Source organism: Pituophis catenifer, unplaced genomic scaffold (genome assembly GCF_029215685.1).
Source record: "Pituophis catenifer annectens isolate HBS135680 unplaced genomic scaffold, rPitCat1.0.hap2 SCAF_1, whole genome shotgun sequence".
Lineage (NCBI taxonomy): Eukaryota > Metazoa > Chordata > Lepidosauria > Squamata > Colubridae > Pituophis > Pituophis catenifer.
This window is the reverse complement of record NW_027256881.1, coordinates 327,238,206-327,255,185: the sequence shown is the minus strand read 5'-3', so window position 1 is coordinate 327,255,185 and position 16,980 is coordinate 327,238,206. Positions and strand designations below refer to the sequence as shown.

General features: G+C 42.0%; 1 protein-coding gene across 3 annotated transcripts in view; it reads right to left on the bottom strand.

Annotated features, from left to right (window-relative positions):
• The window catches only part of MDGA2 (MAM domain containing glycosylphosphatidylinositol anchor 2), a 603,292-nt gene that overhangs the window by 124,237 nt on the left and 462,075 nt on the right, over positions 1-16,980 (bottom strand). For all 3 annotated transcript variants that reach the window (XM_070931707.1, XM_070931708.1, XM_070931709.1), the window contains exon 9: positions 1,761-2,030. In XM_070931707.1, coding sequence (XP_070787808.1) covers positions 1,761-2,030 — 270 coding nt within the window. The remainder of the gene's footprint in view (positions 1-1,760; positions 2,031-16,980) is intronic.

The window sequence follows — 16,980 nt, the reverse complement described above, 5'->3', positions numbered from 1 at the left end:
TTTAAGTAAAGGAAGATAACACTTTTTTTTTTTTTTTGCTAGAATAAAATCAAGGACACTTAATTGGAGAAAGAGTTTAACAGAATATATTTGAATTTTTTTGAATCTGCATTGCATTGAAAGAGGTAAAATAACATGTCATTTGGAGCCACAAACCCCAGAAATGAAGGTATCCCAAATATATTGACATGGGTGTTGGAAATAGGATGAAATAAATGGTAGATTATGTTGCTGTTCTTGAAGTTATCCTTAAGTGCTAATTTAATGCACTCAAGTTTTATACACGGTCAAACAGAAAACTGAAATTAATCTTCATTTAGATTCTTTAATAGCAATGTCATTTAACAGATAACCAAAATATAGAGGAGGCAGATGAAGTGAAATTTTCATAGATCATCATACTATCAAGGACAACAGCTATAATCTTTGTCACAAGGGAATGATTGTTTAAAACAATAAACTGACCCCAACTAGCAGATGGTTCACAGAATAATAAATACCTAAAGCAGACAAAGAAGGAAGCAGGGGAGGAAGAATATCAGACATACATATGTTATAGATTAGTGGAATATCTTCCTTGTTCATCATAATAGCTGGATTTGAATAGAGGAGCCAGATTGGCCCCAGCCAGGAGTGGAATGAATTTATTGGGGTTTTTTTTTTTTTAGTGTATGAAAACATCAGTCACCTTTTTCTAAGGGAACAGATAGGGTGGATTCATCTACTATATTCAACTTGAATTAAACTTATTTTTTTTTCCTTTGTAATAAAGGATCTTGAGAGTTCTCACACAAAGCACATATGACCATTCTCAAATTATCATTATTTTGGACACATTATACAAAGATCTAGCTGGTGAGATGGGAGGAAAGAGAAGGAGAAGACAACCAGCATCAAAATGGATGGGCTTAATTATTGCAGCCCTTGGTGCATCACTGGGAGATCAGAAGGATCAGATCATTCTGAAAGAAGTTTATTTATGTGAATCGTTAAGAGTCAACGTTGATGTGGTGATGCATAATCAATTAATCAGTCAATCAATCAACCATTCAATAAATCAGTAAAATGTCATGTGTGCACATAACATGCTAAAACATGCACACAAAAAGATGAAAATCAATCGAGCGTGTACAACATTAGTTCTGCAAATGCAGTTATTAATAATTTTTAAATGTTTTGGATAAAATGTGTTGCATGAATTTAAACTGGACTGCTGAACGTAAGGATGCTATTAAGATAAAGGCCAAATGTTTTAATGTTTTGATAGTAATACCCCGTTTCCCTGAAAATAAGACATCCCCTGATAATAAGCCCAATTGGGCTTTTGAGTGCATGCGCTAAAATAAGCCCTCCCCCAAAATATTTAAATGCAGAGCTGGAAATCAGGTAAGATGGCAAGAGGAGCCCCATCTTGCTTCATGTGCTCCAAAATAATAAGACCTCTCCGAAAATTAAGGCCAAGCGCTTATTTCGGGGTTCAAAAAAATACAAGACAGGGTCTTATTTTCGGGAAACACAGTAGTAGTTTTGGTCTCCAGAAATGGAGATCTTGCAGGGACTTACAAACATAGCAAACATACAATAGTTTTATACAGAGAAAGCTTTATTTTGCTCTTTGTTCTTCTCTTTCCCTAAACACATACACACACATCAGACTACACTGCTTGACTACAGAATTATACATGGACCTCATACATCCTAAGACATCTCAACTTCTATATGGTGTCAACACCAACTTGGGAAGCATGTAGAAGGCCTACCTGTCACGAGAAAGCTGCAGCGGCCAGCCCCTGCCTCATTGATGATGTTGCAACTGTAATTTCCATAACTGTCCCTTGATAGGCTCCTGATTATATACTCTGTGGAGTCTTGAGCATCAAATCTTCCCGTCCGAAGAAGCTTGCTGCCCAATCGCCACTCAAAGGTCAAAACCCGAGTTGGGTAAGCCCTCAGCACCCGGCAGCTCATGGTCACACTTCGGCCTTGGCCTTGTCGAATCTCAAGGAACGTTGGCTCAACAGCAGGTGGGTCTGCAAGGCAAAAGAATGAGGTGGGGTGAACAAAAGGGGACACAGCAAACACACACCTCCTCCTGCCCTGATTCCCTCATATCTGACTAATTTAGTCAGATATACTAAATATAGTATAAAATACTATATTTTATACTATAAACTCAAGTTAATCAGTTTACCAATCATTTCACCTCAAAAGATTAGTTAATGGAACTGTTTTTGAAAACCATTTAGAAGTTACATTTGGTCCATGCAGACGAGTAGATTGCTTGAAAAAAATTGAAGGCACTTGTATTGCATTCTTTCCCTCCCATTTTATTCTCTTCCTCAGGATAACATGGCAGAGTTGCCAATGAAGCTGCTACCTTGACACAGGTGTGGGAGGAGAATGGAGGAAGGTGTATATTTTGGAGCTTTGCAGCCACCAGTAAATTGAGTACAGCACCCAAAGGAAGGCCGGTCGGTCCAAAAGGAAAAACAAGAAGTATAGAGATCCAGCAAGACAGAACACAAAATAAAAAGGTGCAAGAACTCTACATGCTGGCCGTTAAAAGAAAAAGAAGAAATCTCAAAGAGAGGGAACTTAAGACAGAACAGGCTTAAAAAAAAAAAAAACCATTGATGCATACCAGTAATATAGAGCATAAAAAGGTAAAGGTAAAGGTTCCCCTTGCACATCTGTGCTAGTCATTCCCGACTCTAGGTGGAGGTGCTCATCTCAGTTTCAAAGCTGAAGAGCCAGCGCTGTCCGAAGACATCTCCATGGTCATGTGGCTGGCATGACTAAATGCCAAAGGTGCACGAAACACTGTTACCTTCCCACCAAAGGTTGTCCCTATTTTTCTACTTGTATTTTTTATTTGCTTTCGAACTGCTAGGTTGGCAGAAGCTGGGACAAGTAACGGGAGCTCACCCTGTTATGCGGCACTAGGGATTCGAACCACTGAACTGCTGACCTTTCGATCAACAAGCTCAATGTCTTAGCCACTGAGCCACCACGTCCCTTACAATATATAGAACAAAGTATATAGCAAATTGTAACAGAGTATTAGATAATAGTAGTAGAATAGTAATAGCATAGTTATAGTAATAGTATAGAGCAGTGGTCCCCAACCCCCGGTCCGCGGACCGGTGCCGGGCCGTGGAGTACCTGGCACCGGGCCGCGCAGCAGCCGGGGGACATGAACGCTGCAGCGCAAAGGCTCCTGGGCCGTGCGCAAAACCTCCTGGGCGGGCCACGGTAAAATTATCAAAGGCTGATTGGTCCGCGGCGATAAAAAGGTTGGGGACCACTGGTATAGAGTGTAACATCATAGAAATAATTGTCTAAGTAATTTTATAGACACAGCAACAGAATATAGCTAGAATTCACATATCATTTTTATATGATATTTACACAAAACCAAACATCTCCCCAACCCTATATAAAAATGTAAAATATAAAGAAACCAGCTGTCCAAGGTCCAATGCTTTTGTGTCTCTCTTGAGTCTGAGTCATTCTAACTGTGTACTGTTAAGAAAAGAACCCATGGGAGTCTAAATGGTGATAACTAAGATTTTGAGTAACTGAAATTGAATTTGATCTTTAAAAAGTTCAGAAATGAGATGGGAGGCTACCAATTAATAAATTAGCTTGGGAAGTAGAAAAATATTCTGGAAGACCAAAACAAACCCCTGTATTCCCCAATCTCTATGATATGTCTCTAAGAAGAATATCTGGGGGAGCACCTATTTCCAGTTGTCTCTGCCCGCTCAGTATGTTCTGGCAGAGTGGGTGTGCTCCAGATCCTCTGTATTAAACACCAAAGATATTAATATTGGAATCCTGTAGGACTAAAGAGCCATGCCTTAACAGATTAACAGAGTTGGAAGGTCATCTTTGTAGGTCATGTAGTTCAACCCCCCACCCCGCCCAAGCAGGAGACCCTACACCATTTCTGACAGAAGTCAGTCCAGTCTCTTCTTGAAAGCCTCCAGTGATGAAGCTCCCACAACTTCTGAAGGCAACTTCTGTTCCATTTGTTGATTGCTCTCACTGTCACAAAAATTATCCTTATTTCCAGGTTGAATCTCTGCTTGTTCAGTTTCAATCCATTATTCCTTGTCTGGCCTTCGGGTGCTTTGAACCTTCTCAGTCACAGACCCTGCTCTCTGGAATAGGCATACATAACACAAACACACACACCCTTTCCCAGAGTTACAGAAAACACTTACGGCCTGGCTCTGGTCCCAGATCTGACATTAATGTGTTTGTGAAACATCTATTGTGGCTTCTTATTTTTATTGTGGTTGTTTTAATATTGGCTGTGTTGTTTTATATTTTTCAGTTTTGTGTTTTTTTAAGCCACTGGAATCTGCTGGAGTGGGGGGGGGGGGGGGGCACACAACAAATTTAAATAACTAAATAATAAAATCACCAGTAATGGAACTCAACCTGAAGGAGACTTGATTGAAAGAAGAAAACATGCACAAACATTGCTATCAATTCAGTTCCAAGTTAATTTCAAGTTGCTGAATATGAGCTTTAACACCCCAACTGTATAGACAGCAGCAAGAATTGTATTTGCACAATATTGGAAAAATGAGAATGCCCCACAAGATGAAAACATAATTCGGAAAATATTGGATTGTGCAGAAATAGATAGATTGACATTGAAAATAAAAGATAAAGGAGACAGAGTGTTATTTAACATGGAATGTTGTTTATAACTGTAAGTAAGCTAATATAATTAATAGAATGATATATATATAATTATACTACTATAATTATAAATATGGTTATAATTTCTATGTATTATTACTACTACTATCAATGTACAGTATCTGTTACTTTCTCTCTCTCTTTATTTTTCTTTAAAACGGAATGATGGGACAACACACTATTCAAAATGCTTATATATAAATAAAAATAACTTGACATAAAAAAATTGGTTGCCATATAAAGTTCTCCAGTGAGACTGGTATTCACAGGGAAAACTAGGGAAAATACAACCATTGCATCACCATTAGAAGGCATTACATTATGACGTGAATCATGCAGGAACTGGGTATGTCTAGTTTAATGAAAAGAAGGACTAGGGGAGACATGATAGCAGTGTTCTAATATCTCAGGAGTTGCCACAAAGAAGAGGGAGTCAAGCTAGTCTCCAAAGCACCTGAGGGTAGGACAAGAAGCAATGGGTGGAAACTAATCAAGGAGAGAAGCAACCTAGAACTAAGGAGAAATTTTCTGACAGTTAGAACAATTAATCAGTGGAACAACTTGCCTCCAGAAGTTGTGAATGCTCCAACATTGGGAGTTTTTAAGAAGAGATAGGATAACCATTTGTCTGAAGTGATGTAGGGTTTCCTGCCTAAGCAGGGGGTTGGACTAGAAGACCTCCAAGGTCGCTTCCAACTCTTGTTATTCTAAACTTAAGAAGGCAGAAGAAGCCATTCCAAAGGGATCAAGGAAGTGAATAAAGCATGGATTTAACATGCTTTAGTGTCCATCTTTGAAGCTACAACAGATCCCAATAGTTTTAAGTGTGCAGCTGGGGAAACCAACTTTAAGCCAATAGAAATGAGGAGCCCAATCAAAGAAGCAGGAAGAGAGGTTCTCTAACCAATCTCAGATTCCAAGATAGGACTTCCACTACCCTTATCTCTTACTCAATGAACACACCAATTCAGATGCCAGTCACAGAATGCTATTTAACTGGGTTTTAATGTTATATATGAGGATTTTTTTTTTGTTAGCACATCCTTGAAATGGAAAAATGAGATGGACATAAAAATATATAAATAACATAACTCAAATAAAACAATTACTACCAACCTGCCTTCCATTGAGGACCTGTATACTGCACAAGTCAAAAAGAGGGCTGTGAAAATATTTACAGACCCCTTGCATCCTGGACATAAACTGTTTCAACTTCTACCCTCAAAATGACGCTATAAGGCACTGCACAGCAAAACAACTAGTCACAGGAACAGTTTTTTCCGAACGCCATCACTCTACTAAACAAATAATCCCCTCAACACTGTCAAACTAGTTACTAAGTCTGCATTATTATTAATCTTCTCATTTTTCCTATCACCCATCTCCTCCCACTTATGACTGCATGACTGTAACCTTGTTGCTGGTATCCTTAAGATTTATATTGACTGTTTCCCTATGATTATCATGAAGTGTTGTACCTTATGATTCTTGATGAATGTATCGTTTCTTTTTATGTACACTGAGAGCATATGCACTAAGACAAATTCCTTGTGTGTCCAGTCACACTTGGCCAATAAAGAATTCTATTCTATTCTATTCTATTCTATTCTATTCTATTCTATTCTATTCTATTCTATTCTATTCTATTCTATTCTATTCTATTCTATTCTATTTTCTTCTGTTTTATTTTTCTTAACCCAATGGCAACGAGATCCAGATGTTACCCACTTGAGCAAACGAGCTGCATTACCATTTCCAAGGAAAGTGAAACTTCCAAATAGCCCCTCCCCCTTGGAAATGGCAATTATTAGCTAGTCTAGGTTTCCCTTTCATGGGAATCAGCCTGCCATCTCATGATGGTGAACCTGCCCCATTTTTTACTTGCTTTCAAGCTATTAATGGGCCAGAACTTCTTTGCCTGCAGTGAAGCAAAGACCTTTGCAGTTATGTTACAAAGATCCAGTTTGAATGGCAGGCAAGAGATTTGATGATTTCCACTGTGCCTAGAGTTACAGGTCATTTGGATTCCTCAGGAGGAGGCTGATTAAAGTTCCCTCTCGTTCTTTTTCCCTTACCTTTCCTCATCTAACAAAAAAAAAAGACAATAAATTTTAAGTAATTCTCTAGGCAGTTTTTTTTTTCTCTTTATGAAAAGTTGAGATTCAGTGTAGATGCACTAAACAACATAGGGCATACCTGGACAAGTTCTTCAATGAATTAATTCAATGCAAAAAAAATTCCTTTTTATATATTAGTTTTTATTTTTATTATCAGTTATTAAACGCTTTGATGAAAACTCTTTTGTTTTTTCCAGAGAATGACACATGCTGTGTGCTTTTAAAATTACAAATTGGCCAACAGTTGTGTGAGAATCAGGGTCTGATTAAGATCCACCTAAGGAACTAGGGATGTGGTGGCTCAGTGACTAAGACACTGAGCTTGTCGATCGAAAGGTCGGCAGTTCAGCAGTTCGAATCCCTAGTGCCGTGTAACGGAGTGAGCTCCCGTTACTTGTCCCAGCTTCTGCCAATCTAGCAGCTTGAAAGCATGTAAAAAAAATGCAACTAGAAAAAATAGGGACCACCTTTGGTGGGAAGGTAACAGCGTTCTGTGCGCATTTGGCGTTTAGTCATGGTGGCCATATGACCACGGAGACGTCTTCGGACAGCTCTGGCTCTTTGAAACGGAGATGAGCACCGCCCCCTAGAGTCAGGAACAACTAGCACATATGTGCAAGGGAAACCTTTTGTTGTGGCCCCGCCCTCTGAGCCTATCCCATCGGAGGAAGAAAGCTCCGAGCATGAGGAAGAGGAGTCAGCCAGGCCTCCCTCTCCAGGCCCCTCCCCTCTGGCACTGTCTCAGGTGCCGAGGGAGAGGAGATTAGCAGGGAGACAGGTGTCTCGGATGAGAGTGAAGGAGAGACATCATTCCTGGACGCACGCCTCCGAAGGCGTGATAAACGATTGCAGCAGCTCAGGAGGCGTGCTAGGGATTAGAACTGAGTCACTGGACCACACCCCAGAGACTATATAATAGAGGGTGGTGGCCAGTGATCCCTGTGATGAACAAAAATAAACCTTGGATAGTCACTAAAGCCTCGTCCGAAACTGCTGAGAGGAATATTATTTTCTGTTGGACTCTTGTACGCTGAGTATATTATCTTTCTGTTTCTGTGGAAATAAAGCACTTGGCAGACGGTGTGTATATCGCTGCCAAGTTGGAGATAAAGACCTGGGTGTGTGCCAAGTGCTTCCTTAACCCTCGGCTGGCTGTGTTTGTGTATGTATGTGGACGGGGACAGATCACCTTTACCTTTATGTTTAAGGAACTATACAGAACTATATCAGTGGTGGGTTTCACATATTTTTACCACTGGTGTGCCGCGCATGTGCATGCTTGCTTCGCATGCACACGTGCCTTCCGCGCATGCGCTTTGATCATGCATGCACCTTCCGCACATGCGTTTGGCCTCCAAAACGTGGCTAAATAGGAGGGCATTACACCGGGGCGGGTGTGCAGGTGCGGGCCCACCTGCAGTTGCTGCTACCGGTTTGCCTGAACCGGTCTGAACTACATGAATACCACCTCTGAACTACATCAAAAATAAATTTTAAAAATGTTCAACACTAAACAACAAGCAATATAAGAATATTATTTACTTACAAATAGGATAAGAGGGGGAAAAAAGGCAAATTTTCAACAGTTTTTAATCAATGTTTAAATGAAAATGATAGGGGAACATGCAAACTCTATAAGGGAAATAAGGGGAAGGTTATGAGGAAAAAATGCAAAAAACTGAAGCTGGTAGTGAAAGGGTTAATGGAATGATAACTAGGCGAAAGAACTCTGTGGCGTCCCCTTTCCCTTGGTGCTCTAAGCAGATGCTTATTTTGCTTAATCCGGGGTGGTGATAAAGTAATCCTATAATCTGGTTCTTCTAATTTTCCTGAGTTTTCCCCACTTCTGTTGAAATCCCAAGAAAAGATAATTCCTTTTTTTCAGACAAAAATGATGAAAAGATGGCTAATAGCAAAAAAAAAAAAAAAAAAAAAGTCAGCTGCAGCAGCTTCTCCCATTTCCAGCAATAAAGTCAGCTCAAAACTGCTAACAAGAGAGATTTGACAGAAATCCTCAATCACCCTGAGAAAAAGAAAAGCAAATTTGCAGTAGAGGGAGAGAGAAAAAAAAAAAGAAAAAGAAACCACAAGACTGATTTTCAGCACAGTAATAATAATATATTCTCTCTCTCCCTCTCCCTCCCTCCCTCCCTCACTCTTTCTCCATCTCCCTCTCTCTCCCACTCCCTCTCTCCCTCCCACTCCCTCTGTCTCCCCCTCCCCCTCTCTCTCCCTTCTCTCCCTCTCCCTCCCTCCCTCTCCATCTCTCCCTCCCTCCCCCTCTCTCCTCCTCCCTCCCTCTCCCTCCCTGTCTCTCCCTCCCCCTCTCTCTCCTCCCTTCTCTCTCTCTCTCTCCCTCCCTCTCTCCCTCCTTTCCTCACTCCTGCTCTCCCTCCCTCCCTCTCTCTCCTTCTCTCTTCCCTCCCTCCCTCGTTCTCTCTCTCCTGCCCTCTCTCCCTCCCTCTCCCGCCCTCTCTCTCCTTCCATTCTCTCTCTCTCCCTCCCTCCCTTCTCTCTCCCTCCATCTGTCTCTCTCTCCCTCCCTCCCTCTCTCTCTCCGTCTCTCCCTTGCCCTCTCTCTCCCCCTCCCTCTGCCACTGGTGGCATCATTTCCTACAAAGCTCAATTAATAGTTTCACAGCCTTTCATACACAGCTGACTGATTTTTCTAAAAATGTATTACAAACAAGTAATATTTATTTTTATCGGTGTGTTGACCCCATAGATTTAGTCCAAAACAATCTATCTCTAACCTGTCCTTTTGAGTCTCTTAATGATGTACACATCCACCTTGCTGCTGGTGGTGCTTTTCTCCTTTTTCTTCCAAGCATTAGAGCCTTTTCCAGAGAGCTGAGTCTTTGCATAATGCTCCTGAAGTAGGATAACTTGAATCTGGTCATTTATGCCTCAAACAAAAACTCTGAATTGATTTGTTCAATGATCCATCCATTTATTTTCTTGACTGTCCACTACACTCTCGGGAGTCTTCCCCAACCCCTCCAAATTTCAAAGGCATTCATTTCTCTTCCTATTCTTTAAAGTCCAAATGTCACTTCCATAGAATGTCAGTAGGGAATACTGTGGCTTGCAAAATTCCGAAGTCCAAATCCAAATAAATAAACAGTAAAGCATCGTACCCGGAGAGAGAAATATCTGCCACTACCTAGGGTTGAACTCACAATCTCCTGATTGCGAGATGAGAGCTCCACTTCTAGGCTACTACACTGCTCAATAGAACCCATAATATTACTCCATAAATTTTCACTTTGCATTCATCCACTGAAGGGCTGAAGCATTGATACTTTGGATCAATGCTTCAGCCCTTTAGTCTCACACAGTCCCATAGCTCACAAATATTTTTTATAGCTATAGAAGAATATTTCCCCAATGTCTCAAAAATATAATCTCCATCACGGATGAAATCTTGGGCTCATGGATAGGATATCTTGGCAAACATTCATCAGCATTCTAATACCTTCCATTTACCATTAGCCCAAACCTAGATGGGTTAACATGTAATAACCTTGATAGTTCAGAATTACAATTCTAATCAACCCTCCCTTGGACAATCTTCCAACATCTAGTGCTCCACATTGGGTTTCAGCAGCATAAAATGCATACAATAGATTCATCCACTGTACCCTATTATGTAATAATGGATCTATAAATACTACCTTTTGCTACATCCAGATAAATCACTACAGCTGTGTACTTGCTTCTCATATTAACACACCACAAAAAGCCATTCATTTTGTCCAGGCCCTATGATTTATGCTTACTACAGAGAAACAAAAACCTAAAGTAAATAATCAGAAATGTCTCAAACTGAACAAGTAAAAAGAAAGTAAATAATTGTGGTTTATGTGGTTCTCAGGAACAATCTACCAGAAGATCAATGAAGAAGTGCAAAAGACAGCAAATCATTTGTTTTTAATCCACTGGTTACAGTTAAAAGCACTCATATATAAGATTGGTCATCTAGAGTAACCTGGATGACTAAATAATCTCCTTTTCAAAAAGTTTCTGGTGGTAGGAGGATATAGACTTAGCAGCAGCTACCCAGTCTAAAATAAAATACAATACCGGTATATAGAGAGGTCCTTGGTACTCTCTAGAGGTCATATTCAGCAGGGTTCTGACCAGGTTCTGGAGAACCGGTAGCAGAAATTTTGAGTAATTCGGAGAACCGGTAAATACTACCTCTGACTGGCTCTGCCCCCATCTATTCTCTGCCTCCCGAAGCCCAGCTGATCAGGAGGAAATGGGGATTTTGCAGTAACTTTCTCCTGGAGTGGGGAGGGAATGGAGATTTTACAGTATCCTTCCCCTGCCATGCCCACCAAGCCATGCCACGCCTACGTCACGCCCACAGAACGGGTAATAAAAATTTTTGAATCCCACCACTGGTACACTCTGAGTTGGGTTGCCTGCTTGCAGATATTTCAATATGCAATTTTGCAACAGCATAAGTGTATGGAGCATGGGGTTTTCTCCCTGTTTATATCCAATAGCTTTCCCTGCATGTGGGGTGTCATTTTACTCTTGGTAGTTCCTCGATTAGAGTACTGTTTTCTGCTTGTCTAGTGTTAATCCCTTCTTATCTGGATCAGCTGTTGGAGGGGATATGTTCTGATCTTTTTGTTTCCTTCTTAGCTTCTTGTTATCTCTCTTGAATGAAGAGCAACAAAGATGATTAGAGGACTGGAGGCTAAAGCGTATGATGAATGGTTACAGGAACTGGGTGTGTCTAGTTTAACAAAGAGAAGGAATAGGGATGACATTATAGCAGTTTTCCAATATTTGAGGGGCTATCACAGAGAAAAAAGGAGGCAACTTATTCTCTAAAGCACCCGAGAGCAGGACAAGAAGTAACTGATGGAAACTTATCAAGGAGACATCCAACCTAGAATTAAGAATAAATTTCCTGTAAGTGAGAACAAATAATCAGTGGAACAGCTTCGTTCCAGAAGTTGTGGGTTCTCCATCATTGATACTTTTAGATTGGACAGCTATTTGTCTGGAATGTTATAGGGTCTCCTGCTTGAGCAGGGGGTTGGACTAGAAGACCTCCAATGTCCCTTTCAACTCTGCTATTCTATAATCCTGATGTGTAAATATGTTTACTTCTAGGTGTCTATTTAATGGCTGGTTTGTCTTAATGCCAAACTTCCAGGAATTCTCTAGTGGTTTTGGAAAGTCCCTCACCCCTCAAGGCAAAGACCAAATCAAATTGGTCATCCAATTTGCCATCCGCTGGTGAGATGTCGGAGACGGCTCGGGAGTTCATGGCTTCCATGACGGCCATGGACCTGACCCAGGTAGTTCAAGGCCCCACCCACTTGGGGAATCACACTCTGGACTTGATTTTTGTCTCTGATCAGTGGCTGAATGATCTAAGAATAGGGGATATAGACATCAAACCCTTGTCATGGTCTGATCATTCTCTCCTTCACATGGACTTTCAAGTCACTTCCACCCACCGCAGGGAGACGGAACCAACCAAATGGTTCCATCCCAGGCGCCTGATGGACCCCTAAAGGTTCCTGATGGAGCTTGGGCCATTTCCTGAGACTCTGGCTCACAACTCGACTGAGGACCTGGTGGTCGCCTGGGACAGGGCGGCTACTGGGGCCTTGGACCGCGTTGTGCCTTTGCGGCCTCTGACCCGATGCCGATCTCGTCTAGCTCCTTGGTTTTCTGAGGAGCTGAGAGAGATGAAGCGTCGGAAAAGACGCCTGGAGAGCGATTGGAGGACAAGCCGATCTGAATCTGACCGAACACAGGTGAGATCTTATATTAAGACCTACCTAGTGGCGATAAGAGCGGTGAAGTCTAGCTACTTCTCCACTCTTATTGCATCTGCAGAGAACCGCCCAGCTGCGCTGTTTAGGGTGACCTGCTCCCTACTTCAGGTGGGGGTACGGGAAGATCCCTTAAAGGGTCGAGCTGAGGATTTTGTACAATTCCTGCATGATAAAGTCGCTCAGATTCGGGAAGGCCTGGACTCCGATTGGGTAGATCCAGGGGAGGAGACGGGGGCAGGTCTTGAGAGCGTTATCTGGGAAGAGTTTGACTCTGTGGCTCCTGAGGACGTGGACAGGATTCTGGGCAAGCTTAACACTGCCACATGTTTATTGGACCCGTGTCCCTCCTGGTTGGTACTGGCCTCCCGGGAGGTTACACGAGGCTGGCTCCAGGGGATTATAAATGCTTCTCTGAGTGAGAGTGTCTTTCCCGCCGCCTTGAAAGAGGCGGTTGTGAAGCCCCTCCTCAAGAAGCCTTCCCTGGACCCGGCTATATTATCAAATTATCGTCCAGTCTCCAATCTTCGCTTTGTTGCGAAGGTTGTTGAGAGTGTGGTGGCGTGACAACTACCCCGATACCTGGATGAAGTTGTCTATCTGGATCCGTTCCAGTCGGGCTTCAGGTCATGATACAGCACGGAAACGGCATTGGTCGCATTGGTGGATGATCTCTGGAGGGCTCGGGACAGAGGTTGCTCCTCTATCCTGGTCCTATTAGATCTCTCAGCGGCTTTTGATACCATCGACCATGGTATCTTACTGCACCGGCTGGAGGGGTTAGGTATAGGGGGCACCGTGCTTCGGTGGTTCTCCTCCTTCCTCTCTGACCGTTCACAGTTTGTGTTGGCAGGGGGGCAGAGGTCGACCTCAAGGCACCTTATTTGTGGGGTGCCACAAGGGTCAGTCCTCTCACCCCTTCTGTTCAACATTTATTTAAAACCGCTAGGCGAGATCATCCGTGGTTTTGGGGTGAGTGTTCATCAGTATGCTGAAAATATACATCTCCACCCCAGACCACCCCAATGATGCCCTTGCTGTGATGTCCCGTTGTCTGGAGGCCGTGCGGATCTGGATGGGGAGAAACAAGCTCAGACTCAACCCCTCCAAGACCGAGTGGCTGTGGCTTCCGGCGTCCCGGTATAGTCAGCTGGTACCATCACTGACAATAGGGGATGAGATCTTGCTCCCCACAGAGAGGGCCCGCAACTTGGGTGTCCTCCTGGATTCACAGTTATCTTTAGAAGATCATTTGACGGCCGTGGCCAGGGGTGCCTTTTATCAGGTTCGCCTGATCCGCCAGTTGCGTCCCTTTCTGGATTGGGATGCCTTGCACACGGTCACTCATGCCCTAGTTACCTCCCGTATGGACTACTGTAATGCTCTCTACATGGGGCTCCCCTTGAAAAGCACCTGGAGGCTCCAACTGGTCCAGAACGTAGCCGTGCGGGTGATTATGGGCGCAGCTCGTTACGCCCATGTAACACCTCTCCTACGTGAGCTGCACTGGCTCCCGGTGGTCTTCTGGGTGCGATTCAAGGTGTTAGTTATCACCTTTAAAGCGCTCCATGGCTTAGGACCTGGATACCTACGAGACCGTCTTTGCCACCAATAGCCTCCCACTGACCAGTTCGTTCTCACAGGGAGGGACTACTCAGGGTACCGTCAGTCAAATTATGTCGACTGGCGACTCCCAGGGGGAAGGCCTTCTCTGTGGGGGCTCCAACCCTTTGGAATGAACTGCCCCTGGAGATACAGAATATCCCTGATCTCCGTGCTTTCCGCCATGCCCTCAAGACCCTGATGTTCCAACAGGTGGGGCTAAACATACAAACATGTGAATGATTTTTTAAATGTTATCTAATTCTGGGTTTTATTTAATTGACCAAACTAAGTAATAATTTTAATTAGCAATTTTATGATGTTTGTGTGTCTATATTTTTCTTGACTGTACACTGCCTTGAGTCCTACGGGAGAAAGGAGGTATAGAAATATAATAAATAAATAAATAAATAAATAAATAAATAAATAAATAAATAAATAAATAAATAAATAAATTAAAAAATGGTCTGAAGGAACCATATAGCTTCTTGAATGAAACAACATGGTTTTCATGGGTGAAATGATCATGTTGCTCCACTTCGTGTTTTGGAGCCCAGCCCCACTTAGCCTTTTCTAAGAAGAATGGTGAGAGAATTTAAACAGCGGGGTTTGTTTTCTTGCAGATTTCATTACCCAACTAGGTAACATCATCAGAAGTTACTTACTTGGGTAATGAAACATCTGCACCTGCAAGAAAACACCAAGCTCAGAGAGCACCAAGGACCCTCCACAGTTCAACCTGAACTACACATATTCTCTTCAGTTAGGACTTAAACTGCTTTCAAGCTAGATATCTTTGACAAATATGGTTGAGAGCAAAAGGCAGCCACCTCGTAGCTTCCTCTAGATCTCTTGCTAACAGACCTGGCAAGTACTGTGGAGGAAGCAAAAACAACACATAGAACAAAGAATAAATGAGTTGGAAGGGACCTTGGTGGTCTTCTAGTCCCACCCCTTGCACAGTTAGGAGACCCTATCACAACTCCAGACAAGTGCTGTCCAATCTCTTCTTCAAAACTTCCAGTGATGGAGCACTCACAACTTCCAGAGGCAAGCTATTCTAGTAGTTAATTGTTCTCACCATTAGGAAATTTCAGAGATCACCAAAGTTGCTGACAAGCTAATAATAATAATAATAATAATAATAATAATAATAATAATAATAATAATAATAATAATAATAATAATAATAAAGTCAAGGAATTAACTTCAGCCAAGTACATTCGACGAATTCGTAAGATATTAATGTCCAAATTGAGTGGAGGAAACATCATAAAAGCCATAAATACCTGGGCTATACCTGTGATTAGATACTCTGCAGGAATAATTGACTGGACCCAGATGGAGTTAGACAATTTGGACAGAAAAACAAGGAAGCTTATGACAATGAATCATGCCTTGCACCCTAAAAGTGATGTTGACCGATTATATTTACCAAGAGCAGAGGGTGGTCGAGGACTCCTACAAGTAAAGCAGACTGTGGAAGAAGAAAAATGCAGCTTGAATGATTACATCCAGAAAAGTGAAGAACCAATGATTAAGGAAGTAAATAAAGGAGGCCTTTTAAAGACAACTAAAACAAAAGCAGAATATAAGAAAGAAGTAATTGAGCAGCGAGCTGAAAATTGGAAAAGCAAAGCTCTGCATGGCCAATACTTGAAAAGTATTGAAGGCAAAGCTGACCAGAAACTAACTTGGAACTGGTTAAGATCAGGAGTATTGAAAAAAGAAACAGAAAGCTTTATTTTGGCAGCTCAAGAACAAGCCCTAGCCACAAACTGCATGAAGGCAAAAATTCAACACGTTACCACCAACAGCAAATGCCACCTCTGTAATGGAAAGATGAGACAGTCGACCACCTGATCAGTGAGTGCAGCAAAATTTCACAAACTGACTATCTACAACGCCATGACCACGTTGCTAAGATCATTCACTGGAAATTGTGCCAGAAGTTTGGATTTGAGTACAGCAAAAACCACTAGGAACATCAGGTTGAGAAAGTTTTAGAGAATGAGAAACTCAAGATCTTGTGGGACTTCAGGATTCAGACTGACAGGCACTTAGTCCACAACACACCTGACATAACAATAGTTGAAAAGAAAAAAGTATGGTTCATTGACATTGCAATACCTGGTGATGCACGGATTGAAGATAAGCAGCAAGAAAAAATCACAAAGTACTGGGACTTGCAAATAGAAATTGAGGGACTGTGGAAAAAGAAATCGTGTGTTGTCCCGATTGTAATTGGAGCCCTTGAAGCAATACCCAAAGGGCTACCCCGCTATTTAGAAATTCTAAATTTACCGGACTTGAATATTTTGACTCTACAAAAAACCACCTTACTCAGAACAGCTTACATCCTCCGACGATACCTTAACAATTCCTAGATCCTTGGTTAGGACTCGAGCTGCTGAGCTATTAACCCGCCTCAAAGGCTGTGAATCTCACCAAAGATTAACCAATAATAATAAAGATACAAAAATCCACCGACAATCCAAACTGCTGATTTTGCAACAACAAAGTCGAAACTGTTTCACATTTAATATGTGATTGCAGCAAAATCGCACAAACTGATTAGACACGACCGAGTTGCTAAATTAATCCACTGGTCATTATGTAAAAAATACAACTTTCCTGTATCCAAAAAGTCATGGGAACATAAAGTGGAAAAAGTTATAGAAAATGAGAAGGTGAAGATCTTGTGGGACTTTTGAATACAGACGGATTGTCACTTGGAACACAACACG